Source organism: Pollicipes pollicipes, unplaced genomic scaffold (genome assembly GCF_011947565.3).
Source record: "Pollicipes pollicipes isolate AB1234 unplaced genomic scaffold, Ppol_2.1 Scaffold_4881;HRSCAF=5763_pilon_pilon_pilon, whole genome shotgun sequence".
Taxonomy (NCBI): domain Eukaryota; kingdom Metazoa; phylum Arthropoda; class Thecostraca; order Pollicipedomorpha; family Pollicipedidae; genus Pollicipes; species Pollicipes pollicipes.
Window position 1 is genome coordinate 11721331 of NW_023596576.1, and position 17424 is coordinate 11738754.

Here is a 17424-nt window from a genome sequence, read left to right on the forward strand (position 1 = left end):
CAGCTCAGCCGGGTCCCGTTCCCAGCTCAGCCGGGTCCTGGTCTCAGCTCAGCCGGGCTCTGCTCAACAGCTCAGCCGTGTCCTGCTCCCAGCTCAGTCGGGTTCCTACTCCCAGCTCAGACAGGTCCTGCTCCCAGCTCAGACAGGTCCTGCTCCCAGCTCAGTCGGGTCGCTCCCAGATCAGCCGGGTCCTACACCCAGCTCAGCTGGGTCCTACTCCCAGCTCAGCCGGTTCCTGCTCCGAGCTCAGCTGGGTCCTACTCCCAGACCAGACGGGTCTTGCTCCCAGATCAGCTGGGTCCTGCTCCCAGCGCAGCCAGGCCTGCTCCCTCACCCTCCAGGCCTGTTGCCAGGGCTGCCAGGCCTGAGAGCTGTAGGAGCTGCCGGGTCCCGGCCCAGACACGTGCCTGCTTCGAGAGCTGCCGGGCCTGGCCCAGGCACGTGCCTGCTCGGTATTCATCGGCACGCACTCGGCAGTGGGGACGCGGCTGCTGTATCCGTGTCCCGGCCGGCGGAGCCGAGCGGACCCACTCCGCGCCCAGCCGCTGACTGCAGAGCTGCTCCGTACCCAGCCGCGACTGCCGAGCTGCTCCGTACCCTTCCGCTGACTTCCGGGCTGCTCCGTACCCTGCTGCTGACTGCAGAGCTGCTCCGCACCCTTCCGCTGACTTCCGGGCTGCTCCGTACCCTGCTGCTGACTGCAGAGCTGCTCCGCGTCCAGCCGCTGACTGCAGAGCTGTGCGTTCAGTCACCAATGATCGTGATCTTCCGAGGGACGGTGGTCAACTGACTCGGTATAAACCAAGGTGGCACAAGATATACATCCGGCTTGTGAATGTCGGCTTAATTTTACAATATGCAAGCATTTGAACATCATGTTTACATGCGTCTGCATCTCCTTTTCAGGGGTTTTCTTTCAAGGTTTGTAGGCTCAAAAGTATCAAGCGCTGATGTCTTCTGGTGTGTTTTATCGCATTTCAGTTTGTTTTGTTCGCTTTTTTCGTGTCGTGTAATAAAGGATTGAAGTAGACATAAGAACAACAAACAAATAAACCAAACACATGCAGTGATGCACAGAAAAACTGTATTTTCAAAGCAACGATGATCTCAATAATGGCTTGGACACAAGGATGACTGAAAATTGAGAATATACGCTACCCACTTTCGACGCCTACTTTGTCTGCTTTACCTATCTAACATCGTCTAACGAATCGAAATCACCTCAAGGATTCAAAGTGTCAAAATCGCTTCAGCTAAAGGAGCCGCGGAGATAGAGATCTCTCCGCCAAAGCCCCACCACCACTGAGGTTGGTAGGGTCCGGAATGCCGGAGCTTTTCGACCGTTTGGACTTTTGCCGCTTTTTTACCATTCAAATGGTGCCAAAACAGAAAAGAAATCCAGTGTGCACTCACGGCGGGGTTACGTCCATGGCCAAAGCCCCTGAGGAAACCGACGTCAGCGGAATATATATATATATATATATATATATATATATATTATATATATATATATCAATGAATTAAACACCAAGCTAACAAGCGTCTACGTGTCCAAAACTGATAGCCTGCATTCAAACCCGACCGGTCTCGTCTTCCACCAAAAATACTGAATTGTGATATACCGCATTGGTTATATCGGGTGTCGAACAGTGAATGATACATGCCCGGATCTATCTCCCCTCCCCTCTCCTCTCCTCTATCCCCCTCTCCCTCTCCCTCTCCCTCTCCCTCTCTCTCTCTCCCTCTTTCTCCCTCTCTCTCCCCCTTCACTCTCACTCCTTTCTCCCCTTTTTCCCCTTCTCTCCCTCTTTCTCTCCCCTCTCTCTCTCTTCTCTCTCTCTCCCCTCTCCCCCTCTCCCACTCTTTCTCTCCACATGTTTTTGTCCCCTGTTGCAGGGGTCGGCAGGCCGGCCGCCGGCCATGAAGGAGAAGAGTAAGAACGCGGCGCGCAGTCGACGGGAGAAGGAGAACCTGGAGTTCGACCGGCTGGGCCGCCTGCTGCCCATCAGCTCGGCAATCAGCAGCCAGCTGGACAAGGGCAGCACCATCCGACAGACCATCAGCCTGCTGCGCCTACATGCTATGTACCCGGAAGGTGAGCGTAAGGTCACCTGTAAAATGCGCTTTAACTCCGTAAATATCAGCCCCTCTGTGCGGGTGTGGGCTGTAGAGCCCAGAGTGATTTTTGTGCCGAAAACCCTAGCGCACACCATACACTAACTTCAAGCTATCGAGACATTGGGAAGCCCGGACAGCTCAACACCTGGTGGTCTGCTCTATGCCTTCAAAAACGGCAGCTTGGGGCGGAACAATCAAAATGTCTGTATTATTTGTCGATCTGAGCTCACGCTGTGTTAGTCGAGTTCGAAGCCCCATACAGTGGCAGGCTATAACTTGGAAAACATTTCTTAGTATTGCGTACAAATGGTCACAACTTAAACGCATGATACCTGACCGCAAACTAGTTAATTTATGCAATAAGCTTCAACGCACAAAACACTTCAAACGTAGCGCCGCGGTCCGGCGGAACCTTTCGACTCGGCTTCAAGGCCCCGCCGGTGAGCGGGACACCGACGCAGAGTCATGCCGACCCTGACCGACGCGACACCCCGGTCTGGGTCGGCACCGACGCGCCACGGGTAACGCCACGCGCGCCACGGGTGTCCCGCGCGGCGCGGGCAGGGGTGCCGCGTGGCCGGCGCCGGGGGCGCCGCCGGCGGCCGGCCGCATTTACCCGGTTTACATGGGCAGCCGAGGATAATTCGAATTAAGATCGGAACGGATCATGCGACGTTGTTAACCCTCTCGGCGAGGGGCGTTTACATGGGCGAAACCGGCTTTACGTCGGATTAACGGTCGATAGTTCGATCCCGCTTAGTTCGAACCAAGGAACGGGTTATGGGCGAAAACTGCGCTTTTGAGGCGAACTGAACAAAACAAGAAGAAAAAAGCCGGTACTCTGCGTATGGATGGCGAATGTCACGAGCCATGGTGGGCGCGAGACAGCTTTGAGGGCGAGGAGGAAGATGGACTCCGTTGGAAAAATGATCTGTGCGGGACTCATAGGCTTTGTAGCTACAGCACAAGCCATAGCACTTGAAACACAGGAGTTGCGCAGTCAGCACTGCCAAATCTGTCACATAAGCAGTGTTATATGCAAATTTTTACTAGCAGGAAACTGGCTAGCACGAAATCAGTATTTTCTTGTATTGGCCAATGACACTCACAAACTTACCACACTCATCAGTATGCCACCCAGCATCATGTCATCTACTGTGCGCAGCCCAAGAAACACATTACCTAATCCCGCACCAATGCATTTATGAGCAGCCAGCAACAGTGAGCTAAGCTACAGAAATGACTCATGAATGCTACATAGTTAGTGGCAAAAATTGTGTAACTATGTTGTCTTTCCCCATCCAATGCATCATCAGTACCTGAGGGCAGCATTGCCATTTAGACTTGGCATGGACTGGCAAGTCAGAATGCAGCTATTTGCTTTCTTGACATACTAGGGTTGAAATACTACTTTGATATCCTTGCAGTCAACAGCATTGGCTGATATGGACTGATGGCTAGGTGGCACAAACAGCCGTGTTCGCACAGTCCAAAGATCATAACGTGAACCAGCCCCAGAGCTGTCATGACAAAAGCAATCTGGGCTCAAAATTCATAACAAATGATTAATTATAGCAACAGCTCAATTATCCACCTCATGGTTTGCAAAGATACGTGTCACAAAAAAGCACCGAGGCAACATATTTACTCACCAGTACAAAAACAGGTAATGATGTGCACTGCAGATGTTCTCTGCACATCATGTGGCATTAGGTTAGGTTTACTTAGTTTATGCACTGTTTTCTTCCACATGAAATGCACAAACCTGGATTTGACAGAGTACTGATGACAGCTAATTTCATCCAGTGCTCACATTTGCTTTCTTGACATTTTGGAACCATCACTGGGCAATTTTGGTCCCATCATTAAAAATAGTTCACATTCTGCACTGACTGCAATGATCTATTGCCTATATTTGTTGATCCTCTGCATCATGCAGGAATTATCGAGTTACCCATCTCACACATTAAACCGACAAGCAACAAACAGCCCAATTGCATCAAAAACAAATATTCCAGCCCCCGCTTCCTTGCCAGTTGGTCTACCAGTGTGATGTAACTTCATATTTCCTTGACAAGCCAGTCACCAATATCCAGCACATCCCTCCTGCCAATAGGTGGTCAACCAAATGTTCAAGTCACAGGAGGAATGTCTGCAAAATCAATCCTGGGGCATTTATGTATTCACCTAATGAAAGAAACTATTGGTACTCCCTGCAAGAATTGTTGAACAGTTGAATTACCTACCTCGTGGCCTGCAAAGACACCCATCACAAAAAAGCACCAAGGTGACATATTTAATCACCAGCACAAAAACAGGTGATGATATGCAACACAGACGTGCTCTCCATGCAGCATGTGCCATCGTGTTAGGTGTTAGTTTATGCACTGTTTTCCTGCACATGGAACACACAAACTTGGATTTAGCAGAGAAATGATGACAACTATTTTCATCCAGTGTTCACATTTGCTTTCTTGCTGTTTTGACCCCATCATTGGGCAATTCCGGTCCTACCATTAAAAAGTTCACATTCCGAGCTGACTGCAATGATCTATATTTGTTCATCCGTCATATCGTGCAGCAATTTTTAAGCTACCTTTCTCACACAAATCAAACTGACAAGCAACCTGCAACCTAATTTAAGGAACATCTGCAAAAACACTCCTGGGGACTTAAGGTATTAACTTAATGAACAAAACTTGGAGGCATTCTCTGCAAGAATTTTGAGCAATCCAAAAATTAAAATGAGAACAAGTCAAAGCTATATAAAATAACCATATTACCTCCATCTGGCTTTTGGACGCATGGAGCCTGCCCCAGATGTAAGCTAATCTAACCTTTAGGTGGAAAGATAGCACCAAACACCGTCGACGCCTGCTGTCTGCATAGATCAAGCGCCTAGCAAGGCTAAATTACGTGAGCATTTCTGTGCTGCCAGCCACTCAAGGCCCTCAATAATAAGAGTAGTTTTAGCAGCATGATGTCAACTTCACCTTCCTTCTCTTTTCCCTTACCATCTTGGACTTGAACCGTCTCGAGCAATAGCTAAAAACCCGTGGAAAAGCGGTAACACCGCACAAAGCTGAAATGGCTATGAACAGAACTGCGTGCGCCAGGCATTTTTCTTTTTTTTTTGTTTAGACAGCTGACGGCCGATAATTCGGACGAAATCCCTTCCTGAACGGATGATCCTCTCACGGGAAGGGATTTCCTCCGGCGCACGATTCGAATCAGCGGAACGGCGCGTGAGTGTATACATGGGCCGGATAGTTCGGATCGAGGACGGGTCCCGGCTTAATTCGAATCACAGCTGCCCATGTAAACAGGGTAAGTGTCTCAGGGATCGGCAAACAGTGAGACGCGGGAAGAACGTACTGCCAGCCCCGCGGGCACAGCGGCGGCTACTGCCGGGAGCACTGCGCACCAGATGAGCAGGAAGGGATTAGGGAGGGAGCGACTGGCGATGTTATTTCAGAAAGCGGAGAAGGTGCACAAGTCATGTACGCTAGTTGGAGTGCCTCCCGCCGCCTTATAAGGCGGTAGGGTCTCCTGACTTGCGACGTCATTGTTTTGTTCAATCTTTTTTTACGTAAGACACCTATCGCACATGAATAAGGCTATCGCCACCGTCATGACACTTCTTAAAGGGGAACAGCGTTGGCACCGAACAGACATGCAGCAGAGCCCGCTTTTCATCAAATTTAAACAGTCAAACACGACGGACCACTTTTGCCGTCTGACGCGCTGACATGACGGTGAAGCTGTACTTATGCTTTACGAAACTGGATGCTGTATCCAGTTTCATGCGAGAAACCGCAGTCTGCGCCATTTTCTCATTTACCCGGTTTACATGGGCAGCCGAGGATAATTCGAATTAAGATCGGAACGGATCATGCGACGTTAACCCTCTCGGCGAGGGGCGTTTACATGGGCGAAACCGGCTTTACGTCGGATTAACGGTCGATAGTTCGATCCCGCTTAGTTCGAATCAAGGAACGGATTATGGGCGAAAACTGCGCTTTTGAGGCGAACTGAACAAAACAAGAAGAAAAAAGCCGGTACTCTGCGTATGGATGGCGAATGTCACGAGCCATGGTGGGCGCGAGACAGCTTTGAGGGCGAGGAGGAAGATGGACTCCGTTGGAAAAATGATCTGTGCGGGACTCATAGGCTTTATAGCTACAGCACAAGCCATAGCACTTGAAACACAAGAGTTGCACAGTCAGCACTGCCAAATCTGTCACATAAACAGTGTTATATGCAAATTTTTACTAGTGGGAAACTTTGGCTAGCAGGAAATCAGTATTTTCTTGTATTGGCCAACGACACTCACAAACTTACCACACTCATATCAGTATGCCACCCAGCATCATGTCATCTACTTTGCGCAGCCCAAGAAACACATTACCTACTCCCACACTAATGCATTTGTGAGCAGCCTGCAACAGTGAGCTAAGCTACAGAAATGACTCATGAATGCTACATAGTTAGTGGCAAAAATTGTGTAACTATGTTGTCTTTCCCCATCCAATGCATCATCAGTACCTGAGGGCAGCATTGCCATTTAGACTTGGCATGGACTGGCAGGTCAGAATGCAGCTATTTGCTTTCTTGACATACTAGGGCTGAAATACTGCTTTGATATCCTTGCAGTCAACAGCATTGGCTGATATGGACTGATGGCTAGGTGGCACAAACAGCTGTGTTCGCACAGTCCAAAGATCATAAACATGTGAACCAGCCCAAGAGCTGTCATGACAAATGCAATCTGGGCTCAAAATTCATAACAAATGATTAATTATAACAACAGCTCAATTATCCACCTCATGGTTTGCAAAGATACATGTCACAAAAAAGCACCAAGGTAACATATTTACTCACCAGTACAAAAACAGGTAATGATGTGCACCACAGATGTTCTCTGCACCTCATGTGGCATTATGTTAGGTTTACTTAGTTTATGCACTGTTTTCTTCCACATGAAATGCACAAACCTGGATTTGACAGAGTACTGATGACAGCTATTTTCATCCAGTGCTCACATTTGCTTTCTTGACATTTTGGAACCATCACTGGGCAATTTTGGCCCCATCATTAAAAATAGTTCACATTCTGCACTGACTGCAATGATCTATTGCCTATATTTGTTGATCCTTTGCATCATGCAGGAACTATTGAGTTACCTATCTCACACACACTAAACCGACAAGCAACAAACAGCCTAATCGCATCAAAAACAAATATTCCAGCCCCCGCTTCCTTGCCATTTGGTCTACCAGTGTGATGTCGCTTCATATTTCCTTGACGAGCCAGTCACCAATATCCAGCACATCCCTCCTGCCAATAGGTGGTCAACCAAATGTTCAAGTCACAGGAGGAATGTCTGCAAAATCAATCCTGGGGCATTTATGTATTCACCTAATGAAAGAAACTATTGGTACTCCCTGCAAGAATTGTTGAACAGTTGAATTACCTACCTCGTGGCCTGCAAAGACACCCATCACAAAAAAGCACCAAGGTGACATATTTAATCACCAGCACAAAAACAGGTGATGATATGCAACACAGACGTGCTCTCCATGCAGCATGTGCCATCGTGTTAGGTGTTAGTTTATGCACTGTTTTCCTGCACATGGAACACACAAACTTGGATTTAGCAGAGAAATGATGACAACTATTTTCATCCAGTGTTCACATTTGCTTTCTTGCTGTTTTGACCCCATCATTGGGCAATTCCGGTCCTACCATTAAAAAGTTCACATTCCGAGCTGACTGCAATGATCTATATTTGTTCATCCGTCATATCATGCAGCAATTTTTAAGCTACCTTTCTCACACAAATTTAACTGAGAAGCAACCAGCATCCTAATTTGAGGAACATCTGCAAAAACACTCCTGGGGCCTTTAGGTATTAACTTAATGAAAGAAACTTGGAGGCATTCTCTGCAAGAATTTTGAGCAATCCAAAAATTAAAGTGAGAACAAGTCAAAGCTATATAAAATGACCATATTACCTCCATTTGGCTTTTGGAAGCATGGAGCCTGCCCCAGATGTAAATTAATCTAACCTTTAGGCGGAAAGATAACACCAAGCACCGCCGACACCTGCTGTCTGCATAGATCACGCGCCTAGCAAGGCTAAATTACGTGAGGATTTCTGTGCTGCTAGCCACTCAAGGCCCTCAATAATAAGGGTAGTTTTAGCAGCATGGTGTCAACTTCACCTTCTTTCCCTTTTCCTTGACCATCCTGGACTTGGACCGTCTCGAGCAATAGCTAAAGACCCGTGGAAAAGCGGCAACACCAAACGAAGCTGAAATGGCCATGAACAGAACTGCGTGCGCCAGGCATTTTTCTTTTTTTTTGTTTAGACAGCTGACGGCCGATAATTCGGACGAAATCCCTTCCTGAACGGATGATCCTCTCACGGGAAGGGATTTCCTCCGGCGCACGATTCGAATCAGCGGAACGGCGCGTGAGTGTATACATGGGCCGGATAGTTCGGATCGAGGACGGGTCCCGGCTCAATTCGAATCACAGCTGCCCATGTAAACAGGGTAATTGTACTGCCAGCCGGAATCAACTCAGTTTTACTGAAAATCGGATCTTTGGCCATCGATGAATAACATAGTTGGTAAAAATAATATTTTTTTTACTTTTGGTAAGCACGGTGCATTTTACAGTTGGGCTGGGCTGTGGAAGACAAAGCTATTTTTGGTACTGAAAACCATGTTTAGCGCACGGCAGCGCCGCGAAATTCCTTGCGTGTCGTAAAAGAACATCGCGCGTTACCGATCTTTGCATGTTGACGTGTCTACCTGCGACTTTTATCAATATGCATCCATGTTCATGCCTATGCATGCATGTCGTTAAGTTATCAAGGGGAAGGGCAGGGGCACGCGTCCCGCGGGTTACTGTATGCGTACGCCCCTGAGTTTTCGATCGATAGAGAGGGACTTGCTTGTCCAAAGATATTTGGGAACAACACAGGTTATCGCGATAATGAAACTGACCACAGCTGAAACAACTTAAGATCTAGCACCTGCTTACTGTGTGTACTTTGAGCAAAGAAAATAACAGCAGCATCGTACTATTCTGCACGGCCAAGTGTGCGTGATCGGAACATAGGGGAGAAACGACTTAGAAAGTGGGAATGCGAAAACCAATTCTGAAATGGATTATTTTCATTCGTAGGACAAGTGCTCAACTTTCTCGGAAAGTTTGTGCGTCATGACACCCATGAGCCTCCTCCTTGTACACGGTGTGCAGCACGCGGTGGGGGCTGCAGCGGACCTTGTACACGGTATGCAGCACGCGGTGGGGGCTGCAGCGGACCTTGTACACAGTATGCAGCACGCGGTGGGGGCTGCAGCGGACCTTGTACACGGTGTACAGCACGCGGTGGGGGCTGCAGCGGACCTTGTACACGGTGTGCAGCGCGCGGTGAGGGCTGCAGCAGAGTGGATCTTGTAGACGGTGTGCAGCACGTAGTGAGGGCTGCAGCAGACCTTGTACACGGTGTGCAGCACGCGGTGAGGGCTGCAGCGGAGTGGATCTTGTAGACGGTGTGCAGCACGTGGTGAGGGCTGCAGCGGACCTTGTACACGGTGTGCAGCACGCGGTGAGGGCTTCAGCTTAGTGGACCTTGCATACGGTGTGCAGCATGCGGTAGAGGGTCCGAGGCTGAGCATGAGGTACGTGCCTATGTGCGTCGTTCACGTATAAAGTTACGTTTGGAGGGAAAGATGTCTATTCCGAAGATGGAGCATAATCGAAATGTAGTAAGAGGGAAGTGGAGGGGCCTCAACAGTGTGAGAATATGCTGAGGCGTAGTTGATGATCATCGTAAATTACGTTTTAAAATACTGTTAAACCTTTAAGCCGAATGCTGTCGGCTTCCTCCCAGGACAAGGAATGTGTTCATCTTTGTGTCGCCCCTCTACCTCGGTTTGGAGGCAAACAGACGCTGCGTTTTGAGGATCTGACGCTTAACACAGCGTAACCGTGGGGATGGGTGGGGGTCTGCTCAGCGCAGTGCGTAACCCGGGGAAGAGAGTTGAAATGACGCAAAATGCGCAGCGTAATTTATGGATGCCCCTATGGCACACCGTGCAGCGCGGTGAACAGCACGCAGCACGCTTCGCACGACTGTGCCACGGCGCCGCTGAGCTGGGACCTTCGGTGGCGTCCGTGAGACGGCGGGCCGCTCTACTGACCTCAGGGGCCGCCCACACCCCACCGGCCGCGGCGCCGACACTGGGCGCCGCCTGCCGCGCCGACAATAGGCCGCCGGGTCTGCTGCAGGTCTTCTGAGCCGCTTGGCCCGTCCCGACCCCGGCCGGCGCTGAATAGGGTGCGGAGTACGGCCAGAGACCCCACGGAGGTGCGCGCGAGAAACGCTCGGCGCTGCCGCTCCGCAGCCAAGGTCGTGGCGCGAAGGTGGCGTTCGTGGCGACATGACCTGATTTAATACAATGGAACGGCAGCCCGTACACTTTGAAATCAAGTCTTAGTCATGTATAACTGCGGATCGAGACCCTTGCGCCGACCTGCGTGCTCGCACATTTTGACTTCAGAGCTTTATAGCTCTGTTCCGCGTGACTGGACCCTGATGCTTGCGGTGGCGTGCCACGGCATCTGAACAAATGTTGGGCCAGCCAAGCAGCGACACTTAGTCGCTGACAGACGCGTTGCTTAGACCCTATAAAACGCATCTCTTTGTGATCGACGATGAGGACGACGACGATGGTGTGATCTGATGAGGAGGGTCCAGTCAGGTCATGTGAGGACAGTCCGGTCTGGTGAGGCGATGTTTCAGTAAGGTGATGTGAGGATGGTACGATCTGATGAGAAGAGTCCGGTCCAGTCATGTGAGGACAGGCCGAGCCAGTTATGTGAGGACAGTCCGGGTCGGTTATATGAGGACAGTCCGGGCCAGTTATGTGAGGACAGTCCGGTCCAGTCATATGAGGACGGTCCGGTTCAGTCATGTGAGGACAGTCCTGTCCCGTTATGTGAGGACGGCGGGTGTCGTGAAGCAGATGTAGTCCGGTCTGGTGGCGTGGGTCAGTCCTGCCTGATGCTCCGTGCTGACCTGCAGTCTGCTAGAGCCGCTCGGGGCGCTCCTGGCGGTTGACATGGTCAAACCGCAGTCTGGGGACGTCGATGCGGCGACAGCCGGGTCTGGTGACGTACGGCCAGTCTATACTGCTACTGAGCGCTGAGTAGGCGGCGGTGGTGGGATCCGGCTACGACCCGGAGACGCGTGCCAGGCACGGGCGGGCCCTGACACTTTCGAGGCCCCACGTGCTCGTGCGACGGCGCCGGACAGCGGACCAGCGGAGCCGAGTCTAGGGCACAGGGAAGACAAGAGCGGACAGGGTGACAGAGAGCTCCGGTTGATGGCGCCGAACAGCGGACCAGCGGAGCCGAGTCTAGGGCACAGGGAAGACGAGAGCGGCAGGGTGACGGAGGGGTTCAGGTTCACGGCGCTGAGGCGCATCCGGCGGCGGGTGTTGACACAGGTGGTGCGCCCGGCCCGACGCCTCGGCAAGCGACCCCGGCTCGCCCTGCTTCGCCGGGCAGGCCACCGGAGACCAGGCTACATCGTACCCTGACACTGAAAGACCAGCCGCCACGCCTTAGGGACTGCAGGACCGAGTCCTTGCACTGGATGTCAGGAGTGATAAACCCGTGACTCCTGGTATTTTGCCAAATGACCTGGGGTGTTTGATCGTGCAGGTCTCCTTCTAACTCTGCAGCATAAAAAACATTCACGTGTGTGTAGATGGCTGCCATTTTCCCGACGCTACTCTGCCTATGTGGTGTATTGCAGCTAAAGACATGACTCCAACCGAAAGATAAGCGATCTTGAATTTCTCGCACTTCCAATGAATGTTCAAAGATCCAGCCAGTGAATTATTTCTATTTGTCCTTGTTGTCGTGCACTGTCGATTAGCTGCGAATGTGTTCGCATGCTTCATTTGATAAGGTCGGTGACAGTAACGCAGACGGTCGTATTCATTTACCCGTTCCGACAGTAACATGCCTCAAAGCGTTTAGCTATCGCTCTCTTTCCGGAGACAAACTATGGCGCTGCTCGAGCCAACGACAGAGGCCAGCCCAACATACCCAAAACAATGTGAGATGAATGTTTCCTACCCCGGGCTCTGTCACTGTTAACAGCGGTAAGGCAGCGCTGTGTTTCCTTTGTAATCGCATTCGCATTAATACCCCATCGAGTAAGATTAAATCGAGACCTTAGTCCATTAGTTTGGAGTAATTAACTCCACAACCAGCAGGTCAGATACAGATCGCCTTGATCATACAGATTAGAGTACAATTAGGTCGCGGAACGACACTGGCTACAACACTGTCACGTGCAGCAGGTGGGCGGAGAAACACATCTCATCCGCGCGCGGCCTGTTATCCCCCGATAAACGAGACAGACTCTCCACCTGTCCAGAAGAATTCCACTTCCCGGCACGTGACTTGTCAGACGGGAATGTGAGGGCAGCTGCGTGCTAGACTGGCTCGTGACGACGGATACAAACACGCTGATGCGGACGCTGGAGCTGGATCGACAGACCCACAAACTTTGCTGTCCGGGTGAAACTACTTAGTAGGCACTGGATCACGGACACCGTCGTCAGCTCAGGATGCAGCCAGTAGAAACGCAGATATCTTGAAAGTTCTGGATGTTTAGAGTGGGTGAATGATATGCACATTTTGTCACTGATGTCAGAACCCGATTTGTATCAAATGGTAGTGTTCAGCTGTCTGCAACACACCATGATTACGTTTTGCATGATAAGCACCCAAATCGAAGTCAAAATCAGTGCAGATGCTAGGGCAGGAACAATAGTTGACATCGGTTGTAAGAACACCAACAGATGCTTTGTTTTGAAGCATAGAATAGATTTCAATGTCATTGGCGGCATTTTGACTCACTGACTGCGATAACCTGCAGCCCTTTTCTTGAATCATGCACTTCCATTTGGGTGCTGAGAAGGACTGAGGGTGCCGAAAAGTTCTCCAACTTCTGTATGTTTAGAAAGCGGCAAAAATTGTCATATCAAACGTAGCACTTTAATTCCAACGCGGGCGCAACGGCAGATTGTTTCTCCCACCTGAAACTCTGCGCACAGCTCACCACCCTGTCACAGCATTGCACGGCTCTGGACAGTGGGAGTCTCTAGCCGGCGACACTGTGCGACGCTGCTCTTGGCCGCCAGCGAGGCCGCAATCAATGCCAGCCGGTGCCCTCTGCTCCTCAGGCTTGGGCGTCGCCTGGGGCTCCCAACTGATGGAGAGCAAGATCAAAGAGCTGGGCTCACTCCTGCTACAGGTACGCTGTCAGCGTCGCTCCGGGTCGCACTGGTGAAGAAGCCAGTGAGGCCAGTGGGCGATGCTGTGGGACCGTCTTGCCGAACTATGACGTAAAGGCCGATGATTTGGCGGTCGAATGAATGTTCGTATCATTTATGCTGGAAGGCAGCTGTTCGAGCTTCAATGTTCTAAGCGCTGACGTACGTAAGCGCTTATGTTCGTATTGCAGACGTCCGAGGCTGCAGAAGTTCTTGCGTGGAAATGTTTTCATCTGCGATCGTTCACCATTGCTACCGCTCATATATAAGATGCTGCTAACGCTAGTGTTTGTAAGCGGTGTGTTATTGTCGCAGCCGACGACACAGTAGATGCTCGTAAGTGCGTACGTTCGTATCGCAGATTTTTGTATGTCAAAACAACTTACCAGATCAGGAGCCATGCGGAGAATTAGGAAGAATGGCTCTGGGAATTGACGATAATGCCAATATTATCTGTTACGTTTAGTTTGGCTGAATCCTTTGCATTACAGTGCTGCAGTATCAGTATTAGGTATGTCATAGAGATGTTTTGTGATAATGCTAAATCTATCGCATTAAAATCGTTACTAATCAAATTTCCATGGTGACGTGGCATGGTGTGGTCAGCTAAGGCCCTTGAGGATTTGCGCATATCGTGTTGCCTGCAGTCAATACACGAGCTATTTTGGACAACCTCTTATGGACCACGATTCTTAGAGAAACTATTCTACCGTGTGCCCAGTTCTTTTCTCCGTCAGGCCGTCTCAGTTCTTTTCGGCCCATGTTCCACCCTGGTAAAGATAGTTAAACATCTAACCCATGTGTCGGGATAGAGCCAAGCTTTCATTACCAGTGGATTAAGGTAGACTCAAGCACTCAATCCGTTTACTGAGATATTATAACCTAACTGCACAGTGCGCCGGATGGTTCACATCTGCCGAATCTCTCGACCGCGGTCTCGATTTACCGTACACTCTGGCTACTCGCATTACGAACACCGGAGTTGAATGGACGCTCGCAATTCTGGGACCAACGATTGGTGGCCTGCGTGCGCAGACGCTGGAGGGGTTCGTGTTCATCGTGGCCTCGGATGGCACCGTTATCTACATCTCCGAGACGGCCTCCGTACATCTGGGTCTATCGCAGGTCAGTACCGGCGAGCGGCGGGCGGGACGACCTCCGTACATTTGAGTCTATGACAGGTTAGTGCCAGCGAGCGGCGGGAGGGACGGCCTATATACATCTGGGTCTATCGCAGGTCAGTGCCGGCGAGCGGCGGGCGGGACGGCCCATATACATCTGGGTCTATCGCAGGTCAGTGCCAGCGAGCGGCGGGCGGGACGGCCTATATACATCTGAGTCTATCGCAGGTCAGTGCCAGCGAGCGGCGGGAGGGACAGCCTATATACATCTGGGTCTATCGCAGGTCAGTGCCAGCGAGCGGCGGGGGGACGGCTTATATACATCTGGGTCTATCGCAGGTCAGTGCCAGCGAGCGGCGGGAGGGACGGCTTATATACATCTGGGTCTATCGCAGGTCAATGCCAGCGAGCGGCGGGCTGGACGACCTCCGTACATTTGAGTCTATCGCAGGTCAGTGCCAGCGAGCGGCGGGCACGCGGGTGGGACGACCTCCGCATATCTGCGTCTATCACAGGTCAGTTCCAGCGACTGGTAGGCGGAACGGTCTCCGTACACCGGGGTCTGTCCCAGGTGAGTGTCAACGAGCGGCGGGCGGGACGGCCGGGCCTCTGCCTCGCTGGCTGACTGCTCGCCAAACCCGTAGTCACATGTGCGAGTGTGGCACGTCGGTGAGCAGGCGCAGGTATAGTGTGGAGACGCACCTGCTGCGCAGCCGGCCACCGCCACCGTGTCCGTTTTGATCAGACTCTGTTATGATCTCCCACAGCAAATTTCAGGCAGCACGAGCACTGCGACGTCTTTGTTCTCCATCTGTCGCCCTGGGTGCAGTGGCCGCCACTGGCGCGGCGTGCCCTGTCACCAGCGTCACCGTTCGTCACGCGCCCTCGCCCGCCCCACAGCTAACCCGTGTGAATGGCTCGGCTGTTTGCCGGCACAGGGTCTCAGTCCTGGCTCTGTGTTTGAGGGGCAGGTCCAGTTTCTCCGACAGGAATGTGGGATTTGTCATTCCAGACGGCATGCCGACGCGTCTAGATGGGTTGACTTCACACACCGCACCACCGCGTGTGTGGTCTGACTGTATTAGCGCAAAGCGCTGAGTCCCGGTCCGACCAACTTGACAAATGCGGTGTTCCGCCATCGTTCCAATTCCTCTCGTGATCTGAGCGCTGTGCTGCATTTTCGCGTACCCCTGTTCTATTAGCTACCGCTGATGCGTCACATCCCCCCCCCCCCCCCTGTGTGTTTGGGTTGTGTGTCGGAGTTGTGTGTTGGGGTTGTGTATTCGGGTTGCGTGCTCACTTCATCTGTCGTGGTGCTCCGCATCTGTGGTGAGCTGCTGTGGTGGCGTGCTCCTGGCAGCTCAGCCAGGACCCGTGCCGTGCTCAGCCCCTGTTCGGCTGCTGTGGTGGTGTGCTCCTGATTGAGCTGCCAGGACCCGTGCCATGCTCAGCTCCTGTTCGATTGCTGTGGTGGTGTGCTCCTGATTGAGCGGCCAGGACCCGTGCCATGCTCAGCGTCTGTTCGGCTGCTGTGGTGGTGTGCTCCTGATTGAGCTGCCAGGACCCGTGCAGTGCCCAGTTCCTGCTCGGCTGCTGACCTGCCGCCGCCGGCCGCCGTCGCCGCCGCCACCGCTCTGTCGGCGGTAGCGCCCCTCACCAGGCAGCGGGCTGCTCTCGCTTGCCACTCCTTGGCACCGCTCAGCGAAGTGAGGGTCTCTCCTGGCCGAGACGGTACGCAGACCTGGGCCCGCCCGGCGGATAGGGGAGTGCGCGGCTGGACCGGGGCCCGCCCGGCGGATAGGGGAGGGCACGGCCGAACCGGGGCCCGCACAGCGGCTAGGAGAGGCCACGGCCGGACCGGGGCCCGCACTGCGGGTAGGAGAGGCCACGGCCGGACCGGGGCCCGCACTGCGGGTAGGAGAGGCCACGGCCGGACCGGGGCCCGCACTGCGGGTAGGAGAAGCCACGGCCGGACCGGGGCCCGCACGGCGGGTAGGAGAGGGCACGGCTGGACCGGGGCCCGCACAGCGGGTAGGAGAGGCCACGGCTGGACCGGGGTCCGCGCACAGCGTATTGTGAAGGGTAAGGCACATCAGGGGCCGGACTGGATCAGGTTCATGCGTGGGTCAAGCAGCCTGGGACCGTCGATTTGGCTCGGTGGTACAGAAACCGGACGATAGACGTCTACACAGACAATTTTATCAACTGGTAAGCATACAGGTTTGCCATGGGGACAAGTTCGTTTGTCATTGAAACCCCAAGTTAGTGCGTCGCAGTCTCGCCGACTCAAAGCAGTATGGGATGTCTTCCATCCAGCTATTCTTCCTTGCCTACCTCAGATTTGTTGGACACTTTATTTAGTTGCGGAATATTTAAACATGTAATAAATTTCATAAAACGGGGTATACATGCCCCATATATACATGTATGATACGTGCCCCCGACGGCCAGCATGTAAATACGCTTATTGTGAGGATTTGTTCCGTATCTGCCGGACAATTGATGTTCAACTAAATGCAAGCTTTTGCGAGCAAACGGGTCATCCGTCTTGCCACATTCGGCTCACAGCAGATTGGAAGCATCCGGAAGTGTTCAACTTAGGCCACAATTAAAACAAAAACGCACAAGATACACAAACAGAACAGGTAGCACATATGTATAGTTCAAAAAGATGAGGCGAATCATAACATGCAAAGCCTTCTTAGGGGTGTGTGAAGCTAACAGGGTCATGCTGCACATCTATCTGCAACACAGACAAAACATGCAGTAACCCCAATCATGGATGTCGATTTGTAAAATGACTGAGAGGCCAGATTCGT

General features: G+C 51.9%; 1 protein-coding gene across 1 annotated transcript in view; it reads left to right on the forward strand.

The window, feature by feature from the left end:
• Positions 1–17424, forward strand: part of LOC119099840 (single-minded homolog 1) — a 44894-nt gene that overhangs the window by 6013 nt on the left and 21457 nt on the right. The window contains exons 2-4 of the mRNA XM_037222935.1: positions 1897–2095; positions 13395–13465; positions 14520–14609. Of these exons, the coding sequence (XP_037078830.1) occupies positions 1921–2095; positions 13395–13465; positions 14520–14609 (336 nt within the window). The 5' untranslated portion in view covers positions 1897–1920. The remainder of the gene's footprint in view (positions 1–1896; positions 2096–13394; positions 13466–14519; positions 14610–17424) is intronic.